General features: G+C 51.5%; 6 protein-coding genes across 6 annotated transcripts; 3 read left to right on the top strand and 3 right to left on the bottom strand.

Moving 5' to 3' along the window:
- Window positions 1–909: 909 nt before the first annotated feature.
- Window positions 910–2,257, bottom strand: EI97DRAFT_381630 (Actin/actin-like protein; the record flags this gene model as incomplete). Its single annotated transcript, XM_033795810.1, has 4 exons — window positions 910–972; window positions 1,032–1,346; window positions 1,415–1,870; window positions 1,952–2,257. 4 exons carry the CDS (start codon window positions 2,255–2,257, stop codon window positions 910–912), a joined length of 1,140 nt encoding a protein of 379 aa, XP_033651938.1.
- A 752-nt stretch (window positions 2,258–3,009) lies between these two features.
- Window positions 3,010–4,497, bottom strand: EI97DRAFT_381638 (MAP kinase; the record flags this gene model as incomplete). Its single annotated transcript, XM_033795811.1, has 4 exons — window positions 3,010–3,375; window positions 3,424–3,955; window positions 4,007–4,164; window positions 4,210–4,497. The coding sequence occupies 4 exons, from the start codon at window positions 4,495–4,497 to the stop codon at window positions 3,010–3,012; spliced, it is 1,344 nt and encodes a 447-aa protein (XP_033651939.1).
- A 64-nt stretch (window positions 4,498–4,561) lies between these two features.
- EI97DRAFT_128073 (uncharacterized protein) lies at window positions 4,562–5,526 on the top strand. The gene is made up of 2 exons (XM_033793096.1): window positions 4,562–5,317; window positions 5,441–5,526. The coding sequence occupies exon 1, from the start codon at window positions 4,798–4,800 to the stop codon at window positions 5,287–5,289; it is 492 nt and encodes a 163-aa protein (XP_033651940.1). The 5' UTR covers window positions 4,562–4,797; the 3' UTR covers window positions 5,290–5,317; window positions 5,441–5,526.
- On the top strand, window positions 5,468–10,354 carry EI97DRAFT_468847 (transcription elongation factor-like protein spt6). The gene is made up of 4 exons (XM_033801679.1): window positions 5,468–5,804; window positions 5,857–6,024; window positions 6,074–9,728; window positions 9,783–10,354. Exons 1-4 carry the CDS (start codon window positions 5,640–5,642, stop codon window positions 10,049–10,051), a joined length of 4,257 nt encoding a protein of 1,418 aa, XP_033651941.1. The 5' UTR covers window positions 5,468–5,639; the 3' UTR covers window positions 10,052–10,354.
- Window positions 10,355–15,673: 5,319 nt separating this feature from the next.
- EI97DRAFT_435237 (uncharacterized protein) lies at window positions 15,674–17,362 on the bottom strand. Its single transcript, XM_033798813.1, has 4 exons — window positions 17,091–17,362; window positions 16,915–17,030; window positions 16,686–16,868; window positions 15,674–16,624 (listed from the first exon to the last, which is right to left on the bottom strand). The coding sequence occupies exons 1-4, from the start codon at window positions 17,191–17,193 to the stop codon at window positions 15,962–15,964; spliced, it is 1,065 nt and encodes a 354-aa protein (XP_033651942.1). The 5' UTR covers window positions 17,194–17,362; the 3' UTR covers window positions 15,674–15,961.
- Window positions 17,363–21,212: 3,850 nt separating this feature from the next.
- EI97DRAFT_381683 (uncharacterized protein) lies at window positions 21,213–21,849 on the top strand (the record flags this gene model as incomplete). Its single annotated transcript, XM_033795812.1, has 2 exons — window positions 21,213–21,620; window positions 21,667–21,849. 2 exons carry the CDS (start codon window positions 21,213–21,215, stop codon window positions 21,847–21,849), a joined length of 591 nt encoding a protein of 196 aa, XP_033651943.1.
- Between the last annotated feature and the right edge of the window lie 1,728 nt (window positions 21,850–23,577).

The following is a 23,577-nucleotide window of genomic DNA, read 5'->3' on the forward strand; positions in this document are numbered from 1 at the left end:
CTCCCAACCTCATGATTCTCGCCAACTCATGAGCCCTCAGATGCTCATTGTCAACAGGACTGAATTGCGCCATTCGTCACCATCTCTCCAACCCATGGCGGCATTTCCGCTCCATCATCACTTATATATTAGGCTCTCATCAATCATCGATCGCTGTACTGGAGCCAGCAGGCTACTACCGACGCAGCGGTCACGGTGACGGTCACCACATGCACGTCCCATGGTCAACACCAGAGTCAGTCAGCAGACTCGAGAACTCCGGACTCCGGGCTAGCTGGCGATTCGTACTGTAGTCAAGTCGTCACAGACTTCACTTCACGATGCTTGGCAGGAGGACTGTAGCACCGCACAGTTTTAACTGCTTTTTATCATCGATTCGCATCTATTATCTCATTTCTCGAAAATGGGGTATCCCTCAAAACCATCTACCAGCTGCTAATAAAAACGCCCAAAGACAACATGCACTGCCCGACTACTGCAATATTCCCCCTTCCAGCATCGCGGAATCACCCAGCGGTACCTGTCCGCACTCACCCCTCTCCCTTCTTTTGCCCAATTCTCGTAATGAAAACTGGGGACTCCGCTTCCAAAAATGCGGGGAAGCGCAACTAAAAACACGCTAGCACTCCCGCTGTCCGCACCCTTCGCCTCTCTCCGCGTCCGCCAGTCAGAATGGAAAAAGGCGAGGTGTAGATCCGGAGTATATCCGACATCCACTTGTCGTGGACAAGTCCAACAGGAAAATTTGTCGCAAGCTTCGTGCCTGACTGCGCGGCCGACGTGATGCTGCAGCTTCCTACCGCAGAGACGTACCTGAGACAGCTTCTGGAAGCGGGAAGGCCCGTGGTGCGGAATCGCAGGCAAGGAGAGAAGTACCTAGACCCCGCAATGCCACAGCCAATCTCTCTTCTATGCAAACTTGGTGTGAATGATATCCGGATTCTCCTGCCATTCGTCCTTCTCCACCCACATCTGTCGCTCCCGTCAGTCATGCCTGCATCATAAACCTCGTTTCTGCCACGGAAACCTACCTTCTTAAACGTGCTCAATCCCGCCAGGATGCTGCCCCCCGTCCACGTCGTATAGATCCGCTCCGGCGGCGCCAGAATCTTGATCCGCATGTCCTTGACCGCCAGCCGCTGCACCTCGTGCAGCAATCGATTGCCGAATCCCTTCGTCAGTGTGGAACCGCCGGAGAGCACAATGTTCCCGTAGAGCGACTTGCGCAGGTCCATGTCCGTCCGCTGGATGGCTTCGACGACGATTTGGTGCACGCCGGGGTACTCGAGGCCGATGATCTCGGGGTTGAAGAGTATCTCCGGGGCTCGGAAACGCTCTGCGCCGACCTGGGAACTCCGTTTAGCATATATTATATGGTAGGCAAAATAGTGCATAGCAGGGTGGAAGGCCGTACTTTGAGTTTCTGCCCGTCTGGTAGCGTGTACTCGACGCTCTTCCCGTCCGTTCTTGCTGCGCCGGACCATTCCTTCTCTTCCTTCGCCGGGTCCAGCGCTATGTACCCGCATGTTTCCTTGATGTGCTTGACCGTCTCCTTCTCAGCGCTGGTGTGGAATACGCGCCCGCTTTTCCGGAGCAGCTGTTGGAGGTGCTCGGTCACGTCTCTGCCTGCCACGTCTATCCGCCGTATGCTGTTGGGTATTGCGAAGCCTTGGAATACCGGAACTGCATGCGATACGCCGTCCCCAGAATCCAGCACTATTCCAGTAGTCTTTCCTGACGCGTAGAGCGAAAGCACGGCTTGCACCGAGGCGTAGAGAGCAGGTACATTGAACGTCTCGAACAGAATCTGCGCCGCTGTATCTCGGTTCTCCCGAGGATTCAGTGGTGGCTCTGTCAGAAGCACTGGATGCTACAATCCCCCTCATTAGCTCTTGCGCGATCAAAGCATCAACCTCCACGGAGCCGCACACTAGTTGCAAGCGCTACTCACATCTTCGCTGACTGTTTTCAACTCCTCTGTATACACATACTGCCATATCCTCTCCATGTCATCCCAATCCGTGACGATGCCGTGCTCGAGCGGATAATTGATCTTGAAGAGCCCCCTATGCTGCTCCGCCTGCGGTCCAATGAAGACGTCGCCTTCAAGTGCGCCCGCCATGGTCCGCACGTGCTTCGGCCGCCCAACGAAGGAGGGAAAGAAGCATTTTGGGAGGTCTTGTCCAGCGAAGCCCGCTCGGATGGTGCCGCTGCCGTTGTCGAGCACAATGGGCGCGTTGTGCAGGCGGGAGCCCATTGCGAGGGCGGGCAGGAGGGCGGATGGGTCGAGGAGGGCTGCGGAGAAGGGGAGAGAGGAGGGGTTATAGTGGGCCGGGAAATATGAGAGTCAGTCTGCGGTGATTTTATTGCTGCTGTTTAAGACGTTCCGAGAGCTCCAAGCTTGAACGTCGCGAAAGTTGAGAGACGCGAACACGGAGGGATGGACAGGGGGTCAAACTCCAAATCACGTGCAAGGCTCAACTTCAAATGTTTCCCTTCCCCTGCAGCATGACTTGCATAAGGTAGATATAAGCAGGATGTGCTCGTATTAGAATTTGGGACCGATGATAGAACTGAACGAAGTATGTCATCGTCCCTCTGGAAGAATGTCGCGATTCAATGTTGTGATATCTCGCTTGACACTCCAAATGCCCAGGTGGATATGCAAAGCACTCAATCAGTGTATTAGCCATAGTCTTAACAAATAAATCGGCAGCGCAATGTGATGAAGGTTAATACCAGTCAGATAGACGAACTCGATAAGGAGGCACTACGCTTCGCAAAGAACTACCAGTCAGATCAAATGCTTGGAACTAGCAAACAAGGCTGCTAAAACACACTATTGAAAATTCATCGTGTCTGTCCGACAAATTGGAATGTACAAACAGAAAGAACCATGCACCCTGGGTCTAGACCTTTAGAAAAGCAGCAGGGTATTGAAGATCAAGGCAGGCAAGAAGTCGCTCAAGCCAAGTAAAAGCATCTATACAGATTCTAAACAATCCCCATTCACCTCCTCGGTGCAGGCGGCAAGCCACCATTCGGCGGAGCTCTTGATTGCGGCGACGGAGCATTGGGCGGTGGGGCGGGTCGGATGGGGAGGGATAGGGGATTTTGGGACGCGGCGGAACTCGACGTTCGCACAGGATACGGTGGGCGAGGTGGTGCTGAAGCGGTCCCGTTGGGTTCGGAGGTCGTCGGTGTGTTGCGGCTAGAAGGGGGTGACCGCTCGCGAAGTTTCTCGCGGACGGCGGCCGAGGAGGGTGCGGCAGGTGCGAGGTAGGATTTGCGCTTGTTGTGCTCTATCATGCTGATCGCCCACGCTTCCAGGTCGACTGGCGTTCGCTTTGCGGCTTGGAGGAAAGCGTCGTGGTCCTGGGAACTGTTAGCATATGCGTCAGGGGAAGAGGACGGAGACCTTACGTAGAGCTCTTTGGGAGTCGGTCGTTCCGCCGGATCCTTCAATAGACACTTTGCAATCATCTCCTCGAGAATCAAGGGGAAAGCATCGCTCTTGGGCAGCTTCGGTGACGGTTCCAGAACAATCTGCTGCAGGAGGTCCAGAATGCCTTGTGGTCCACCAGCATCGTCCGCATCGCTGTCGCCTCCCGCAAAGGGGAATTTACCAATCGCAAGTTCCATGAGGGTTAGCCCAACACTCCATACATCCGACTTCACTGTATACGGGGACCCCTGTATCCGCTCGGGCGCCATATATGTTCCTGTCCCGACAAAGGTCTCCGCAATAGATCCCTCCAACTCACTCGACACGCCAAAATCGCAAAGCTTGATCTGTCCTTTGGAATTCACCAAGATATTCGAAGGTTTGAGATCTCGGTGCATGATGCGGTGGGCTGAATACAAGTAGCTCAAGCCTCCAAGAACGGCTTCAGCGATCTTTCCAAGCACATCGACACGGACAGGGCCAAACGTCTTTGATACCCAGTCCAAAGAACTTCTCAATATCAGTACATGTGTCCCTCTGTGAAAGATAGTCTCAACTCACCCTACGTCCATATATTCCATACACATTATGACATCGCCGGTATCGTTCTGGAATGCGCCGTAAAAGTCGACGATGCGTTCGTCGTTGCAGTCGTGCATGATTCGAAGTTCTCGTACAATGCGCTTCCGCACTTCGTTCTTTGCTTCCACATGTATGATCTGGATTGTTAGTCTGTGGGTTTTGAAAGGCTCAGTGGACCTTACCTTCCGCGCCATTATGACCTTGGTAGCAGCATGCTGCACCTTGCTTACGGTACCACCATTACCCGACCCCAGCTCGCGCAGGACTATCAGATCTTCGGCTTTGAGGTCCAGTTGAAATTCCACACCAATCTCCAACGTATCCGCTCGTCCCTCATCGTGTCCTAGAGCCCCGGGTATCTGAGAATCGCCTGCAGAGGGAGCAGCAGCCTTGGGTGGCGGAGCACTCAACGCCAAACCCTTTACATTCTTCCTCTTCATCGTCTTCGTTTTGAAATTCGACTCGGCCATGTTGAACGTTGGGAGAGCGCTTACGCGACTTCAACGGGTGCAGAGCGGGGAAGCGCAGTGGGTATGTCGGTGAGGGAGGACACGAAGTAGAGGATGTGGAGTGTGAAAGGCTCCGGAGGCCTTCTGGGCGCGAGTTTCGAGACACGCAGGGCAGCTCTGCCCTTTGGTTTCGGGTTTGCCGCCCAAGATGCGACAGCACGTTTCGCCAATCAGAGCAGCAGAGCTTAGAAGAGGGCCACAGCGTCTATTGGATTAACGCTATCGGGACAATCGCAGAGCAGACGTGTAAAGGCGGCGGAGATGTGGGATACCCGATTGGGAAGCGATCGATATAAGGAGCAGAGGGTGACGGACGGTTTGGGAGATTCCAGGGGAACAGGAGAAGACTGCTGTGAAGAAGCGGGGCGAGAGTTGGGGGCTTTGGTGGGGAGGCGTGCATGCGCTATGCGAGGGACAGAAATAGTAGATGGGCGGCACCTAGGACGAGAGAAGAAAGGTGCAGCCCATGCGGACTACGCTGTCGGTGAATCACAGAATAACAGTATAATGTCACAAACGGAGTTCGCTCTCGAGGGCGCCTTTGGTGTTGTTTGTAGGGCACATACGGCATTATCTTCGCATGACCCTTGTGCCGAGCCTCACTTTGTTCTTTGCCGCTTCAGGGCTCGATATACACAGGACGGAGTAGATCTATACGCCCTAACCAATACAACTCCGGGAATGCTTGTTCACGAGGGGCGCACTTGCATGAAGCGTCAATATTATCAGAGTCTATACAGAAAAGCAGAGTAGGCCTGCAGCTTCATGATACTTTCTACCAGTAGGTTGCTTCAAGGGTTGATATACGAAGTACTTGTGAGTAACTTGTCTTCGCAAGGGCGCTAGTCCTAATTCAAATCAACTCACTAGCCACACCTAGCCACGGTGACTAAGCCATCACTAGCTGCACCCCCGAGCTTTCAGTTTCGCCCAGAGACTGAAGTCCAAATACTCTCTCACTCGCCGCTCTCACCCAATCGCTTTTCCTCGCTGCTGCCTGTGCCGACCTTCCGAGAGGTATCGTCCTCTTCCCGAATACTTTTGCGTGAAGCCGACTATCGACGCCCGTATAGCAGCACTCGTCCTCCTTTGTCAAAGTTGCAATGGCGGAACAATTCATTGACACGACAGCCGAGCTCGCGAGCGAGGAAGAAGATGAGGATTTTGATGAGGAAACAGGAGAGGTTCGCCCACGGCCAAAGCCCGCTGCCAATTTTGAGGACTCCAGCGAAGAGGAGGAGGAAGACGACGAGGAACGTCTGCGGCAGGTAAGCGGGACGCTCTCCACTCAACCCCAACGCGTCACTAATGCCTTGTTAGGAAGGAGCCGGGTTCATCGCCGACGATTCCGACGAAGATGAAGTTGATGAAGACCGTGCCGCGCGGAAGAGGAGAAAGAAACGCAAGAAGCGCGAGGAGATCGAGGAGCTTGACGAAGAGGATTTGGACCTGATTGGGGCCGATTACGAACCTCGAGAGCAGACCCAGGTAGGCTTCCATCCCCGCCATATTAGACGCATGCTCACGCAGACATGAGAGCAAATTCAAGCGCCTGAAACGGGGCCACAAGGAGCGCGGCCCATCACGCGGCATCGACGATATCTTCGCTGATGACGAAGAATTGGAAGACGATGAATATGGCCGACGGCCTGGCGGTATCGAGAACGAGTTTGCCGATTTCATTGAGGAGGATCGGTTCGAGGATGAGATCGCAGACGATCGCGAAGTTGGACAGCCCGGCATAAACCTTATAACCAGCGGTCTTCAGGCTGCGGGTCTCGATGAAGGAGCTGAAGAAGACTACCGAGCGGCGTTCGGCGACGGCACTGAGTATGACTGGGCGATTGAGCTTCAAGAGCGCCAAGACTACGAGGAACAGGGCGAAGGTCGTGAGCTGCAGCTCAAGGACGTGTTCGAGCCTTCACAGCTCGCTGAGCGCATGCTTACGGACGAGGACATTGTCATCAGGGAAACAGATGTGCCCGAGCGTCTTCAGCTTGCGCGTAAACCTTTCAAGCCGCTGGAGATCACTGACGAGGCTATGGCGGCGCGGCTGACTGAGGAGGCAACGTGGATCGCCAAACTCCTCTGGCCCAAAAAGCCCCTTCCTGGTTATTATGAGAAACCGTTCCGGAAAGCAGTCCGCAAGGTACTCGAGTTCCTCAATCTGGAAGACTATGAAGTACCCTTCATATTCAATCATAGGAAGGATTATCTCATCCATGCACCCACCGATCAGCTTGATGATATGGATGGAGACGCTCCGCCGGATGCCAGACCTGAACGACTTCTCAATCAAAGCGAACTTTGGGAGGTATTTGAGCTGGATCTCAAGTTCAGGGCTTTCTCGGAGAAGCGGGATGCTTTGCAGATGACTTATGAGAATCTGAAGAGTCTCGGGGAACACATTCGCGATCCAGTTATTGAGGATCTCATTGGCAAAGCCGTCACCATCGAAGAAGTGCAGGAGCTCCAGGATTATCTTCACTTCCAGTGGTCGTCCGAAATGAGGGACCTGCGCCTCGCAGAATCGGAAAATTTCGGTACCCAAAAGCGAGCTAATAGTGCAAGGTCATTTTTCGACAGGATAAGGGGAACTGCCGCTTACAGCTTTGTCCACGCTATTGGCGTGAAACCAGACGACTTAGCGCGACGCGCCGAAGCTGGCACACGCGATTTCGAAATTGAGGATCCTTCGCAAAGTCCCGAGGACCTGGCTGAATCGCTGGTCCAAGAGCCGCATTATTCAAGTGGTGCTCAGGTACTCAGGGATGCGAAGGCCACCTACATACAAGAGCTTCTGACAAGTCCGAGGTTGCGTAGATATGTTAGAGCAAACTTTTACCAGTACGCCCTTATTGACTGCATCCGGACAGATAAGGGACTGCGGAAAATCACCGAGGATCACCCCTACTATGAGTTCAAATATCTTCGTCGTCAATCATTTCTGGATTTGCATGGACGACCGGATCTCTTTCTGAAGATGCTCAAAGCCGAGGAGGAAGGACTGATACACGTCAAAATTCGCATGGATGGCTACGACAGTTTCAAGCGGAAACTACAAACGTATATTGTGAATGACAGTGTCAGCGAAATTGCGGACGCTTGGAATTCACTCCGAAAAGAGATGCTTGACACCGCCTTAGACAAGATGCAGGCGGCAATTGCGACTGGAGTCAAAGAGACGCTGCGCGCACGATGTGAAGATGAGCTTGCCAGTCGTGCAAGGGAGAACTACGCGAACAAGTTGGACCAGGCTCCATTCAAGCCTCGAGGCGCCCTTCCCGGTTCAACACCCAACGTTATCGCCATCTCCAATGGAAAGGGCGCGCGGGGCGATGCTATCTGCTGGGCCTATGTCGAAAACGATGGTCGTGTGCTGGAAAACGATAAACTGACCGACTTTCGACTTGGTAACCCGGACCGCAATATCCCACCTGGCAAAGACGTCGAGAAGTTTGTTGAAGTCCTTCGCCGCCGCAAACCGGATGTGATAGGAATAAGTGGCTTCTCGGTCGAAACTCGGAAACTTTACAAAGACTTGCAGGAAGTCATCAAGGAATACGATATCCAGGGCAATACGTATGACGACGATGATGGCAACGAGAAAAGCGACCCGCTCGAGGTGGTGATGGTCAATGATGAAGTTGCGCGCCTGTACTACAATAACCCGCGTGCGGTCAAGGAGTTTCCCAAGCTGCCGCCACTTACCCGGTATTGTGTGGCGCTCGCCCGCTACCTCCAGAACCCTCTGGCCGAATACGCTTCGCTGGGCAAGGATATCATCTCCATTCCGTTCGTCGCTAACCAAACACTCATACCTCAAGAGAAACTTCTAGATAGGCTGGAGAACGCCATGGTGGACATGGTTAACCTTGTCGGCATAGACCTTAGGGAGGCTTATGACGATCCCTATCTTTCCAGGTTACTGCCGTACGTTTGTGGCTTGGGTCCACGAAAGGCTGACAAGCTAGTCAAGGCCATACAAGCAAACGGAGACGAGATCTTGTCTCGCTTCGATCTCGTCGGCCTTACGATCGCAGAAGGTGATCGCCGGGAACTCAAAGCGGCCATGGGTCCTAAGGTCTTTCAAAACGCGGCAAGCTTCCTCTATCTCGAGTTCAACTTGCACGAGGAGACGTCTGATTACCTGGACAACACCCGTGTTCACCCGGAAGACTATGATCTTGCACGCAAGATGGTTGCCGATGCGTTGAACTTGGACGAGGAAGATATCAAGGCAGAAGTTGACGATGGCGGTCCGAGCGCAGTTGTTCGACGAATGATCCGTGATGACCAGACGGACCAGATCAATGAGCTGATCCTCGAAGATTACGCTTCAGAGATCGAGAAGAAGCTGGGCAACCGCAAGCGTGCCACGTTGGAAACCATCCGTGCTGAACTTCTTGAGCCCTATGAAGAGATTCGCCAGTCATTTGCGAACCTCTCGGCGGACGAAATCTTCACGATGCTGACTGGTGAAACCAAGGACTCGTTATATGAGGGCATGGTCGTTCCGGTGCAGATCAAACGGACCTTTTCGGACCATATCGAATGCAAGCTTGAGTGTGGCATCGAAGGAGTGGTGGATGATACACAGTTCCCAGCAGGTGTAGGCCTCAATGGACAGGAGCCACGCCATGTGTTCCACCTCCATCAGACCGTACGAGCTCGGATTGTATATCTCAACCGCAAAGCACTCACGGCCCAATTGTCTTTGAACGAGGAAATCATCCGGAAACCTCCTCCGCGAGCTTTTGAGAGGATACCTGGCGAATGGGATGAGCAACAGGAAGCCGAAGACAAGAAAAGCGCGGAGCGTGAGAAGGAAGTTGCTGCAGGTCGTCCGATGCGTGTCGTTAGCCATCCTCTCTTCTATCAGTTCAGCGCTCAACAAGCCGAGGAGTTTCTCGGCAGCAAAGAGCCGGGCGACGTTGTTATCCGGCCTTCCTCCAAGGGTCTCGACCATCTTGCTGTCACCTGGAAGGTCGGAGACAACTCATATCAGCACATAGACGTGCTAGAGTTGGACAAGCCTAACCCATACTCTCTTGGCAAGCAACTTCGTGTCGGGAAGTACACATACTCCGATCTTGACGAGTTGATTGTCAGCCACGTGGAGGCCATGGCGAGGAAGGTCACTGAACTGACTAAAGACGAACGGTTTCTACATCAAGGCAAGGAGTACGCTGGTAAGTGATCTCTGCGACGGACCCACACAAAACGTGGTTCTAACAACGGCCTAGATAACTGGCTCAACCAATACTGTGCCGCCAACCCAGGTCGCTTCATGTACGCCTTCTGCGCCATGCCGAAATACCCTGGTTGGTTCTGGCTCTGCTACCAGGCAGGTGACAAGGGTCCTAAGGGTGCTTGGCCTATAAAGATCATCCCGAACGCGTTTGAGCTTGAGAAGAATCCTTACCCTGACATCACTTCTTTGAAGAACGGATTCAAGATGATGTTCGCTGCGAAGTTCCCCGCAGCCGGGGGCAGGCCGCCGTTCAGGCGTTGACTGGATATCCCACAGGACTCGGGATCGGAGAGAGGAGGAGTTTGGTGGTTGGGAATGGTTGGATTTGGCTTCGAAAGTGTATTGATATCTGTCGGTTCTTAGTGGCATTTGGATGATATTCATCCAAAAAGAGTTGGGGTCAGAATGGGTCTAGGGTTAGTGTCCCTTTGGGGCTTTTTCGCGATTGAGATTGAGCGGTGCAAACGAGGCTGGTATGGGTTGGAAGGTACCCGTAATGCCTACATATATAGATGTAATGCGTGCGGTTCAATCACCGAAACGGAATGAAAAGCTTACTGGCAGGTTTTCTGATCTGTGACAATGGATATTGATTATATTGCCTGTCTTTCAAGTGTGCAAAATGCTACAGATTACAGAGTCATATGTCTGCCATTAGTTATAACATATTTAGCTTTAGTTCATACAGCCGCCGCAGGGTCTCATTGTCAGTAGCGAATTCGCCCATGGCGCCAAAAAGCAGATTCATTGCCTTTCAGAAGGGGAGGTATCACAGATCCATTTTTCATGTCCTGATTGCTACCAAAGTTTCAATCTGGAACACCTGTATATGAAAGCTGGAATAAAGCTTGGCGAGGGGGAGCAAGAAAGCTGCGCATGGTAAGTTTGTCAATTTGATCTAGCAGATATCAGGCTGCATGTATGCTGGAGTTGGATGTGGCTTCGCGATAACTATTTGTGTTGGTCACTAATACTAGATTTACTACCAAGGTCGAACAATTCCCTTGGATCAGAAACCTTTTAGATATCGACAGGTCAGAAGCCGTTAGCTTGGCCCCTAGTAATTCTAGCTCCCAGACAGCAGGGAATTTACACAAGCTTGAATGAATGATGTGAATCGTTACCTATCAGTAGTAAGGTACTCTTAAATAAACGATTAATTTAATAAGCTATTCGCAGTTTCACGGTATAATTGCTTATACTTAGACATGCATGGCTTAATCTTTGAGACAAGCATATGACTACTAGCAGAATTAACTAGGTATCTTGAATTGTTGTTTAGCACAACTTCGACCTCCTAGCTCAGGGGTCCTCTTCTTCCCTCTTCCCTCCGTCACTTCGAACAGTTCATAATGGCCTCAAACCTGAGGCCACGCACTCGTAGTCGGCGTCCTCCTACTGCATCATGTATATGTATGCAAGGGTGCCACGCGAGCACCCGCAGCACGGTTTAATACTCTTCATCGCTCCAATCGGAAATGCCGGCGCGAGCCTCGCCGCTTTGGGTCAATGGATGGTGATATGTGCATGGCGTCCGAGGGAGTGGGCGAATGTATGCGGGGTTTCGGGATTCGGGAAGTAAGTATCTGGAAAATTGGAGCATCGAACTGGAACAAAGTGGAAATGGGTGCGCTGGCGGAAAGGGATGGAGAAAGAGGTAAATATAAGTGTTGGAGCTCCATTCAGGTGAGCAGAAGATTGTTAAAGGATACTGCTGGGAAGAACTGTGCTCGCACATGCTGAAATGAGTTCGTGAAAAACAAATCCACCACGGGGCAGATTTGGGAAGTTAGTCCCAGACCCTCTATAGCCTACATGCACGAGGGCGGCATTTCGAAAGATTGGCTAATAGATCAAATGTTTAAGAAATACGATGCTGTCGTGCAACGTTGCACACAACGGCGTTCCGGCATCCGCCGCTATGTTCCCCGGTGAGCGTTCCACAGATGGATAGATACATATTGCCTTGCTGCGTGATGCCCTATTCTGTCAAGAGGGAACTTTCGAAATTACCCACGGACAACCCACGACGTGCATTTCATGCAGTACCTGCGCCGATGCGCTCGCAGCAGAGGCTCCTCTCATAAGCATGACGTCCGTTGCATCTGCCCTCCATTTATGATGTATGCTGTGAGACTCAAAACGGCGTACAAAGAAAGCCTTTAGCAGCTCATACAGTCCTGAGGTTCATCAACCACATCGCCATGCTCACCGTTCAAGACGTCGTCACTTCCCACGCGAAAAACCAGGATGCGAGCGGGAGATACGTGCAGTATGTGCAGGTCTGCTTACCTGCATGGCTGGGCCCGGACGTGAGTGAATTGGAGGCATTTATTGGTTGAGTGATGGGGATATCCTGGTCTTCTGCGATGAAGGCAGCGTGTCTTTTGGGAGCGGAGATGGTGGTGGATGTTGTTACACTGAGGCGGGTTGACTGAGGGAATGTAAGAACTTTACTATTCAGAAAAGGAGATATGAGGCTGGGAATGAACAATTGGGGTTGGTATCAGAGGAGGTGGGAAAGAGAGACGCACAGTGGAGATGGGCCATATAGGTCCCAGTGTTTGTGAATGGGGTTGTCAAGATAAACATCGAGGGGGATTCAAAACAGTAAGAAGAAGAATCAAACTTGAGCGATAAAGAGATGAAAATAACGGGAATGCAAATCAATGACCTTCTTTGAGGAACATTCGCGGGACGGGCTGTCCCTCCTACATGTGCACTCACCCTAGGGTAGCAACCTTTCCAGTGAACGCCCAGCCTGTGTCACCTCACGACCAAATCCGAGTCTGAAAAACGTACCGTGCACCTCGCACAACCGAAGTCCGCTGCCCACCGACCATCCTTCTATCACACTTGCCCAACACCCATCGCGGAAACCCACCTCACACCTCTCATCATCTCCCACTTCCCACCGCCACCCCCATCACCACGGCTTATCTCATATCGTCCCCACCGCTCGTATCGCCTGGCCTTCCATGCACCTTCTAGAAGCACGCTAAACACAGCTGACGTTACACGACAGCCCTGCACGTGGCTCTTGCGCGCGAGGTTGGGGGTACCCACATTCACTCCCTGGCTGCGGACTGTGGGACCGCTGCATGCTCTCTCCCGGGGCCCTCACATCGACAAAATTCCCAAAAGGGAAAAAGCGAGCAAAAACAACGAAACGTCCCCAAATTATCTCTCTTTTGCTACATGCAGCAGAAGACCGCTAACGCCCTGTCTCACTCCCCCTAAACGGAATCGGGAATTGTGTACATGATAACTTGGGGGCCGAAAAGGATGGAAAGGCTTGGAAAACGGGCCGCATGGATGCGCTGGTTGCGGGTTCTTGGACCCGCAAAAAGCACTGATGCCCCTCTGGATTCCGACTGAGGGAACCGTCTCAGACCGTTGCAGTGTCCCAGCGCGAGGCTGATGGGACAAAAAACGATGATCGGAACGTCGTAGGGTCAGAGCATGGCTAGGCGGAATTCCCCTCCGCGTTTCTCGCGAGGTGGAGAGGCCAGAGCGCGAGGGGAGAACTCAGGCTTAGAAGGTTTTGGGAGAGAGGGAGCGTCATGTGTATACTAAGCTGGGTGTTTGCGCTGTGGATTAGGGGCGTATTGACCGTGTAGGTGGGCAGAGTGTCAGTGTGGCCGCATCAGATGGTGTGAAGGAAAGGAAAATTCGATGCTCTTGCTACTTATTCCTACCTGGAGAAAACAACTTCCACTTCTCTTAACCAGGTGCCTGCAAGCCATCAATTCATACATTGTCACTTTTCACAATGGCACAAACGCGCCATTAAGCCCTTTTCGGAACCCTTCTCAATAATCTCACGCTAGATTCCGTCATTAGCGTGACGTCTCCCGTCCTTTTGAATTTAGGGAGCGCTTTGGCGAGACGGAATTAGCTTCCGCCGTCGACCGAGGCGTCGAGGCAAGTTTGATAAGTTTAGCACAAAGCTGAGCGAACGCTGAAGGAACTTGAACTTGAAGGCTAGTGGTAAATTCGCGGAATGGATGAAGTCGAAAGCGAGCAGACTTGAGCAGTGACATGGACGCAATGGCGTCGATGACGGAAGGGGCCACATAGCGAGCGCAGAAGAAGACCGCTTCTGCTAAGATAGAGGCATGGCCTGAGGTAAATATCTCCAACAATTTGACGGGTTCCATACGTGGTCGTGTACTGTGGTTGGAGGCATATATTTTGTAAATGCCAGGGGGTAAGGTTCCATGTAGTTCCACGGTGCACTGACGTCCTTGGCTAGTAGTTTTGTAAGCTGAAATGTATAGAAATAAAACTAGAGTCTAACAGGAGGCATTTCTTAGCATCTAGGCTATTTCTAATAGTTTCTAAGGTTTCTAAGGCTTCTAAAGCTAATAGCGTAGATAGAGGATTGCCTAAATAGGAAATTAGTAATAGATTGCTTAGAGTAGTATTTTAGAATGTTGTATAACTACTATTAGCCACAATAACTGCCTCTATCTGTAGAGGCATACTGTTAATTAGCTTATCTAGTAGGCTCTCTAGAACAGTCTCCTAAGCCTGCTGTACAAGTGCACGCAGCTAAGGGTAACTAAGGTTAGTGTTTAGGCCTGTACAGGCCTTAATCTAGTCTTTTATCTAGCAGTAAACAGTCTTAATTAGGTTTAGATTAGGTAAAAAAGGAGGCTAAATTACTATGTGTATGCTAAAGTTCTAGGATTTAAATTATATACAGTAATCTTTATAGGCAGATGTATTATCTTATATAAAATATAGCTCTAGGTAATTAAAAATAAGGTACTACTTAACATTGTCTAGAATATACTAACCTAGTAATTTGTTAGGAGAAACTGTGCCTTAATTATTAGGAGTAATAACTTACAGTAGCTTTTCCTAGTTATAGTACTCTAGTCCTTCTCCTAGAATTTTGCTAGCCCTTTCTTAGTATAGAAGCTGCCCTAGAACATCTAGCTGCGCTTTCTATAGTATTTTATAATGATGCAGGTAGGATCTAGCTCCTCTCCTATCTTCCTAGTAACCTATTGTTTCTAATAGCAGCCTAATTAAATCTAGCTTTTGTTACTCTATAGTATCTTCTCCTACTGCTGCTAAGTCTAGTAACAGTACTTAAGGGCAAATTAGAGTTATTTGTACCTGTTAGTCTCTAAGATAAGAGGTTTCTATCGTGTAATCTAGCAGCTGTAACCTCTATATTTTATAGTATATTTTTATCAGATAGTAAGCCAGTTTATAGATATCCCATCTGGGACTGGAGAGGAGGACTGGGAGAAACTGTCTGTACCGGTACTGTCTGAGGATATGTGGCTAGTGATTCTGCAGTGGCTAGTGCCCTGCACAGCCTTGGTGCCCAGAGAAGGAACATCAAAACCGGTGTCAGGCCCCAGCCTCACCCATACAAGCACATACCTGAATACAATCAGTCAACCCATCTTCATTCAATCTTTCTGTCACCATGACATCTTCAGATACTATCAAATCTAACAGTTTTATAGTGCTTGCAGAGATGTTTAAATAGCTAAAAATTATAGAGAGTTTAAGCTAGGAAGCTAGTCTGCTCTCCTATAAGCTAGTAACATACTTTTTAATTTTATTAAGCTATGCTTTAGTAAGCATATAAGGTTAGCTCTTGCGCTTTTTTAGAGTAACTCTAGCAGCATTTACAGTATAGTAAACTTGTTAGTATATTGTTTTAAGTTTACTAGCAATCTTATCTAAGGGTATACTATAGGCAGCGAGAGTACAGGTTTGTAGGTGCTTGTTGCAAGTAAGATAGGAGCTGGAAGTCTTCTGCTAAGGTTGTAGAGTTAATAGAACCTCTGTAGGCGGCACTGCGCTAGAGATAGGAGAATATAATTCTAATATTATATAAGCAGAATTTTAGGCACAGGCTAGAAGTACTAAATTCTTAGTTTACTAGGGAGTCCCTTATAAATCTGTATAGGAGCCTAAATAGAGTTACTTCGAGGTTGTGCGCGCAGTTTCTATGGCCCGTGCCCAGCCTGTCTCTCCCCCTTGCTCCACACCCTGGCATTTACAAAATATATGCCTCCGACCACAGTATAACTATGACGAGCGCAAATCCCGATATGTTCGAGGACACCTTCATGGTCGTACTCAAGTTATATAGGTTGACGTCAGTCATCAGAACCAACCGCATAAATCCATGACCCAAACTCATCATTTCGACACTCCAGGGTGCTCTTGCGCATCATCATCGACGTCATCATTCCATTCGTCGCCACATGTTACTCCTGAGCTCTGAGCTGTGTGCGGAGGCGCACCCTCGTCGTCGCTCTCGTTCTCAAATGCGGCAGGGTCCGTCAAGGGCTGCGTTTCCGGATTGGAGCCCGCGTTATCGGCACGTTTCGGATGTGGTGAGCCCTCTCGGTCGAGGACTCCTTCATCGGCAGAGACGGAAATTCCGCGTCGGCCCCACCGGTTTTTCGGTTGCCCTTCCTGGTCTCTTGCCGTCTCTTCGTCGTAATCAAAATCTAAGCTCTTTCTTCCGACAAAACGTCCAACGAGCCACCCTTGCCTTAGGTCCTCAGAATCTACAACCCCACCTTTTCTTAGCTTCACCCTCTGCCGCGTCCAGTATACCCAGGCGAAGTCGATGATAAATGCCGTTTGTATAGTCCCCCACACCCATGAGGTGGGATCCACATAGCCGGTTTCCACTACCCCGCGAACTATCCAATTCAATATGTAGAGAAAACGGTACGTGCCGAGAGCGACGAGGTAGAAAGAGTCGAGTACAGTAGGGACTGTGGTTTGGCGGAGGAGGAGCAGCTGCGGAATGACGCAAACAGATTCGAGGATCTCAGAAAACACCCAAGACACCTAATTAGAGCACAAATTAGGACTGGACGTTCTGGTACTAGTAGGAAAGGAGGGCTGTTACCCCTATGAACGCATTCCGCCCGATGACCCATTTGCGGAAGATGAGATACCAGAACGGGGTGACTATCAGACTGCCCAACAAGCAGTATAAGCCAAACTTCCAAGCCTTTTCCCGCTCGCGCGTCCGAGCGTAGACACTAGTCATGAGGAAGATGATATAGAACGAGGAACCGATGTAGAAGATCTGATATGGGTCAGGCCAGGCCAATGCACTCCCAAAGGAAGCATACCTTCAAAGTGAAGTTCCATGTGTGCATCCAATCTGCTGTCGCGGATGAGGTGAAGATATCCAAGTACCGTGCACAGAACACTGCGGCGTAAAGAACTTGAGTGATGAGCGAAACTCCTGCGAAAGGCAGTATTGTCAGCCGCATCCTACAGTAGGCCAGGACTTTGTCGACCGTACCTTCAGCGCTGCTGTTGGAATGAATTGCCCATATCAAAATCAACTTTGATAATGTGTGCGACACATCGCCGAGGATATGGAAGATGTTCCACTTCAACTTCATCTTGGACTCCAGGAGCTACATATAGCTCTACCAGTAAGGCGCCTGCTAGACTCCGAGTCCCGTAACTGCAGACGGTAGGTTTGAACCAAGGCAATCCTACGGACACACCATCGAGAAGATCGCAAGCAGCTGTGGTAGTCGAGTCGCCGAGTTGCTGTCAATAATGAAGAGGTGGTGTTGATGTTACACGTTACACGTTCACGTCAGACCCCCATGCCATGCTTGGCACCCTAGTTCCAAAAGGGGCAAGTATTTGAGTTAACTCCACGTGTGTCAGTCAGTTCACTGTGTTAACTCATCAATCACAAGTATGTCTCGGACCAAAAGATCCAAAAGATTGTTCAACTCCTCCTCTCTTCCACCCCCCATTATCATTATTCACTGGACACGGAACAACGTTATATACCCGGTAACTCGTGGGCTTTGGCATTTACAAGCATCAGAGATGCCCACGAGGTAGCAGCGAGTGCTCTTTAAGTTATTGCGGCCTTGAGAGACTACGAGGGCTGTGCTCAAGAAGAACCCTAGCTATCGGTCGGGGCCGGTGTTACATCGCACACCTTACTGAAGTGCCTTCCCCCACCTTGCAACGGCGAAGGGTACACGTACGGTCTCTTCTTACATATGATAGTCCTTCAAAGACGAAGTAATCCCTCTGGTTGTATGCCGCCGGGTAACACCCTTGCAGAAATCTAGCGGACTGCGATATATGAGGATCGGGCTCGATGGGTCCACTTTTGGTGGGCCTCTCTCTAAGAGCCTCATAGACCTGGTTACTGCTGAGATCATCAGAGAGCGCTTATGCCGGACTATCTGTTACACCTCAGTGTCTAGCGGCAGCCGAATCGCGACCCGACTGCGAGTCTGACACGAGATCGATCCCAGCAGTTCGGTGCAGCGATGGCATCCGCTCACCAAAGTCACAACGATCGCACGATGACGAGACTTCTTGAGATGAATGATGTGTGAACCAAGCGCTACCGTAAGTGCACACGCGGTCGCAGTCGTTGCACTGCTTTTCTCTCTGAGACCGGTGCTCCATAGTCGAAGAAGTGAGTTTTAAGATACAGTGGACAGCAGGAGCCTTCAATAGATTGGGTTCTCGCAAGGATATCTCGGAAGTCTGTAGCTGTAGGGCGATGCCTAGAGATTCACAGTCTACAAGACTACAATGCGACGGCTCAAGGATTTCTTGGTCGTGCTATCTCGGATGATTACCGCAAGGCCGTCAAGACTCCAGTGTTGACCTTCTGGAAGCTGACATTTTCCCACATGGTGTGCTAGGACCAGGCTTATACCCATGCTGAAACCGCGATGTAAACGCATCGATCACAGGAATCTGGATATATTCGGGTGCATTGCAGCTCAATAGGTGACAGCCAGGAGGAAAACTGAAGAGGGCTTTCGATGAAGGAAGAGAAGATGCAGAACCTCAAGGAGGAGAGCCGCCATCACTTTCCTAGTCACTATGAGAAATCTCTCGCGTGCGATTCTGACCAGATATTGAGCAGAATGTTAATGGCCACTGAGTCGCTTGACGCAAGTATGCTTAGCGTCCAAGAACGACGATGTATCGTCGGAGTCCGGAAGTAATAACAGTGTAAGGGGTGAATAGATGCGCTCTCGTAGGATATGCTCTCCAATAATGCTGTGACGGGCGAGTGTGGGGAGGCGGTGCAGACGGGAAACAAGCAGCCGCATGAAAACGCCTTGCGCCAGTGAAGAATACCTGGTCACTGTTTCGAGCACGTCCGTTTATCGTCGGATCTCCCAGGGATCAGCAGTAGGACAGTGCTTGTCATCCTGGCAGATGTGCCTGGCCGAGCCATGAGAAATCGGGAGACCAGGACTGCATCTTAGCCGCCATTGCAGCAGCACAGTAGCATTCAGCGCAGCCCATCAGAGAAAAAGCTGTGACCGTCAGATGTCGTGGCTGCGATGATAGTCCAGTAGAACATCACCGGGACACTGGCTGTTTGGGGTGAAACACTGTACTCCATACTCCGTCGAGACGTCCGCGATAGAGACAGGGCAACACCGCGCCCCACCTCTGCTTCTACCATATCTTGAAAAAAGTTAACTGCCTTTCTGCTGGCGTCAATTGCTACATCTGGATGTTTTAGGCGCTTAGACTAACTGGATGTTTTACAACTGGTGCCAATTCGAGGCTATTTAGTGGCATTTAGGCGCCCGCCATCCCTTGGTGGCTGCTCCACGCCGTCCGCTCGGGACACTCTCATGCGAAATACCTGTGTCATAATGGGACCTGTGGCTGGAACTGTCGGCACGGCGTGTTTGTCATCGATGGTCGAGTAAGACAAGTGCAGAACCTGGCGTGTGCGTAGGAACGCCATCCCCGCCTGCTAAATCGCATCAGATCACCAGGTGGCCGTTTCGAGCCTTGAGCACCAGCACAGACAGCAAGCCCGTCACAGATCCACCGTGCTGTGAAAAGAGCGGTGCGGGCTCTCAGGCCGAGGGACTTCGCCTTGTTTGCGCGAGTGAGCGGCGGGGGCGGCCGGTGCTCTTCGCCCTGATGGCCGACGTGCCGCACCCGCGATCCACCGCGGCTCGAAGTCGTTGAGCCGTCCGGCTTGGAAAAGAAACCACCGCGAACATCCAGAGATGGCTCTCGGTGGTCGTTCTTCAAGTACGTAGAACAGGGCTGCTCATTCCCACGAGGTGAACTTCATTTCTGCAGTGTTGGGGCCGCGGGCCCAGCAGACGGTTCCTGGCTTGCCTGCAGCCTGCTGTTGGGCCAGCCAAAACGCGGCTCACCAAAGAGAGCTGCATTCCCAAGCCCCTGGAGGGACAGCAACGGTAGGTAAGCTTGGGCGGTACATCTGGGGAGCAGCACGGCTGCATCGTTGAGGCCCTTGGGCGCTAAGGTCCATGGCCCCAGCGCGCCAGCAATCCTTCCAAATCCACAAACCGGGGGCTACGATAGACGTCCCTGTCAGTCCATTGTCTGCACTGCTGTGTAGGTAGCGGGTTGCAGAATCGCCATATCCTATTAAATATTCCTGTGCCGCTCCCTCAGTGCGGCACTGCAGTCCTCTATTCGAACCTCTATAGAGCTGTGCTCCCTCTTAACCTGACCCGGCCCGACACTGCGTCCCCTCCAGCACTGCACATCTACCGCGCCTACCTTTGCCCTCATGCCTGCTGTGCTCGAGGGTGCTGTGCCCCCACCCCATCTTCACCACCTGACCACATTATCATCGTGGTCGCCCCAGGACTTCTCGTTCAATTTCCCTCATACTCCATCTCCAACAGTACCCTCGATGTCCCCGGCATCTCTCAATTCCTATCCATCACACCACGAAGACGAGACCGTCCCGGGCCATGAACTGACCTCCGTTTCAAACTCTCCGTTCGCAATGCAGAACAGTACCAGTGGACCTCCATCCTTCATTAATCAACCTCCGTCACCTCAAAGCACGCCAACCCACGGAATGGCCAATGGGCTGGCCATGGCCTCATCAAGTTGGTATACTCCCTCTATTCCCGCCCAGGACCATAGTCAGGTATGCCGACTGCCCTAGCCCATCTTGCAGTTTGCTGACGGAGCAATCCAGAACATGAACAACCTGCAACAGCCCAACTTCAACTATAACGCTCCCTATATGGCCCCTCACACAACGCCTCTGCCATATTCGTCACCTCACTTCCCGAAGACCTCGGAGGCCTCGGTACCATCGACGAGTGACCTTCCCCTAGCTGAAGCATTCTCGCCAACGCCTAGTCACTCCAAGCTTGCGAGGTCCGGAAACTCTCAGTGCGACCGTGCATCGGGAAGACTCTATCCCCTTCGTCTGAGGACGGTGGCGGAACATTCGCCGCACTTGCGCCTCGAAACCAATCCGCCAGCCCGACCCCGTAGCAGTCCCAGCTCATTCACTCCCATGCAAACAAGCAACGCTCCTCATTTGGACCTAACCTGGACATTGAACCCCGCCGATAACCCGCTCGGCATCTCCACAGCACCTATGCATGACGCTTACTACAACCCAAGCTACATGGGTTCGAGTGACATTGCCGCACCGCAGCCTCGTCTCAAGTATCCTCTGATAGCTCCACACCCGCACGGGCCGCAGAGGAGTGTGCCGCCAAAGCGACATCGAGATGACGACGAACTATCCGAGCAATCAAAGAGGCGGAAACGATCGGATTCTAATACGTCCATGGAACTTGGGGAAGAAGACCGCTTGTTGATTAAGCTGAAGGATGAAGAGAGTATGCCCTGGAAAGACATCGCCGCCCGCTTTCAATCGGACCTGGGAAAGACCTACCAGATTCCCGCACTGCAGATGAGGCTCAAGAGGCTAAGGGAGCGGATGCGAGTCTGGACAGAGACGGACATCAGAGCGCTTCGCATGGCACATGATTACTGGGTGCAGAATAAGTTCGAGATCATTAGCCAGAAGGTAATTGAATCGCTCGAAGTTGCCTGACTCGTGCTGACAATACCAGATGCTCGACTTCGGTTGTACAGAGAAGTGGACCACCAAGCAGTGCTCGCGCAAGTGGCAGGAAATCGACCCTGGACCAACGACATATGCTTCCTATGACGTTAACCCTCCAACTTCGTACGCTCCGTACACGATGAGCCCTGTGGAGGCGCCTGGTTATATCCCAGACCTCTCCCTCTACTGAGCTTCGGCTGATGACCGTCGCTCCACCACGTTTGGAAATCTGTGGTATACTTCATATTATACCCTTTACCGACCTTCTGTCTTGTTTTTACGATGCATTGTATATATTAAGCATAGTTCCGGCGCCAACATCATCATTCCTAGACCTTCCTGGGCGGTTGAAATCTTTGAAGCGCTTAGCATATGGCCATCCATCTCGGCCTACTCATTTTCAAGATAAAATCAAAAATTCCCATCAAAATTCCCATTTTCTCTTTGCTTCATCACAAGCGGAATTCCGCCCGCATCGCCTCGTCCAACGTTTTACCAGAGCAGTGCCCGCACACCCACAACCATGCACTTTGCCGCACTCCCATATAACTTTGGCACACGGCAGCCACACCGATAATTCTTCCGCCTGAATCCGCACCTCCTTTGGCCCGCCATATCCCTCCGCTCGAAACAAAGACGGCTCAGCGGAATAGCCGCGCGTGTGCAAACGGCGCAGCCCACGCCTGGCTTCCCCTCCGTCTCGCCTCGCATCTCCAGAGACAGCAACAGCGAACTTGCATTTGAACCGGAATTGCGGTTGACGACAGCGCCCTTCCCCGCCCCACGCGGCGCATCATTATAAAAAGCAAAAACTCATGGTGCCTCGCCAGCCAAAGAGCGGACAAAGAAAGAAAACCAAACAGAAGAAAGGACAAAGCCACGTACCCCACACAAAGCGGTGAGCTTTGGGTGCTTCAGGGTGCCCAGGAAGATCAGCAATGAGGCTGGTCACGCCCCTCAAATCTCATGCGGGCAGCCGCCTGAAGCACTGCCTTAGGCCTACATCGGAAAGTGGGAGCATCCGCAAGATCTCAACAGCTAGCATGTGCAGTTTTGGGCCTGCAATCACGCGGCGATGAACATGTATGCTGAAATGGTCTTAAAGATGCGGTGCGAAATGATAGCTGCCACGTTCTGAGACATGTCCCCTGGGGTCTATAAACTGGGCGGGGGCAGCGCTACCCGGAACAACGCAAATGAGCCAGTAATTTGAACGCCCAGAGAGGTCTGAGATAGTCTTTTGCACTTTTGCCTTGCTATCCATGTGGTCACGATGATGCTGGTTGACGGCAACTATCCCACCCGTGCGGTTATCACCGCCGGTGAGAGGTGACGGAGACGCAAATCACACTGAACATGCAAGTATTTCTTTGATGACTCGAAAGAAGTCTCAGAGAGAACGCTTTGTCTCTATGTGCCGTCTGATTGGAACTGGTGATACCAAAACCTGCTGATATCGCCTCCACCTCCTCCCAGTCTGACCTCTAGCACACCAAGACAAAGTATACCCCACCGCTCAACACCAGCAATTTGTGGGCCCCGCGGCTACAGACAGAAAGTCCTTCACACGCCGTCACACAGGTCTGCTATCCCAAGATCCTTGGAGCAATGCAGCACTTCTCTCTCGCAACTGGTCACGTTCCACACTAATTCCAGCATCACTAATAACGGAGCCTTCCTGGAAAGCTTCCGGTCTGTGGAAAAAGCGGCCCATGGCCAAGCCTAAGCTGGTTTTGCAGAATTCCAGATGGTGAGTGGTCGTTGCGGCACAGCACGTTGCGTGTGCCCCATCAGTGACGCGTCTCATTCGCCCGCGAACCGATGAAGTGATGAGGCACAAGACTGACGTGCAGATTGCTATTACGCTTCATTGTCTGTGCCGCGATGCTGCGTGAGGAGGAAAGATGATGTGTTTGGG

The sequence above is a fragment of the Westerdykella ornata genome, assembly GCF_010094085.1.
Source record: "Westerdykella ornata strain CBS 379.55 unplaced genomic scaffold EI97scaffold_20, whole genome shotgun sequence".
In the NCBI taxonomy this organism is placed as follows: domain Eukaryota; kingdom Fungi; phylum Ascomycota; class Dothideomycetes; order Pleosporales; family Sporormiaceae; genus Westerdykella; species Westerdykella ornata.

Coding starts and splice junctions, on each gene's coding strand:
- EI97DRAFT_468847 (XM_033801679.1), top strand. CDS start 5,640: ATGGCGGAACAATTCATTGACACGACAGCCGAGCTCGCGAGCGAGGAA. Junction 5,805..5,856: donor ACGAGGAACGTCTGCGGCAG/GTAAGCGGGACG, acceptor ATGCCTTGTTAG/GAAGGAGCCGGGTTCATCGC. Junction 6,025..6,073: donor AACCTCGAGAGCAGACCCAG/GTAGGCTTCCAT, acceptor CGCAGACATGAG/AGCAAATTCAAGCGCCTGAA.
- EI97DRAFT_435237 (XM_033798813.1), bottom strand. CDS start 17,193: ATGAAGTTGAAGTGGAACATCTTCCATATCCTCGGCGATGTGTCGCAC. Junction 17,031..17,090: donor TTCCAACAGCAGCGCTGAAG/GTACGGTCGACA, acceptor TGCCTTTCGCAG/GAGTTTCGCTCATCACTCAA. Junction 16,625..16,685: donor GGCGGAATGCGTTCATAGGG/GTAACAGCCCTC, acceptor TGCTCTAATTAG/GTGTCTTGGGTGTTTTCTGA.
- EI97DRAFT_128073 (XM_033793096.1), top strand. CDS start 4,798: ATGTGGGATACCCGATTGGGAAGCGATCGATATAAGGAGCAGAGGGTG.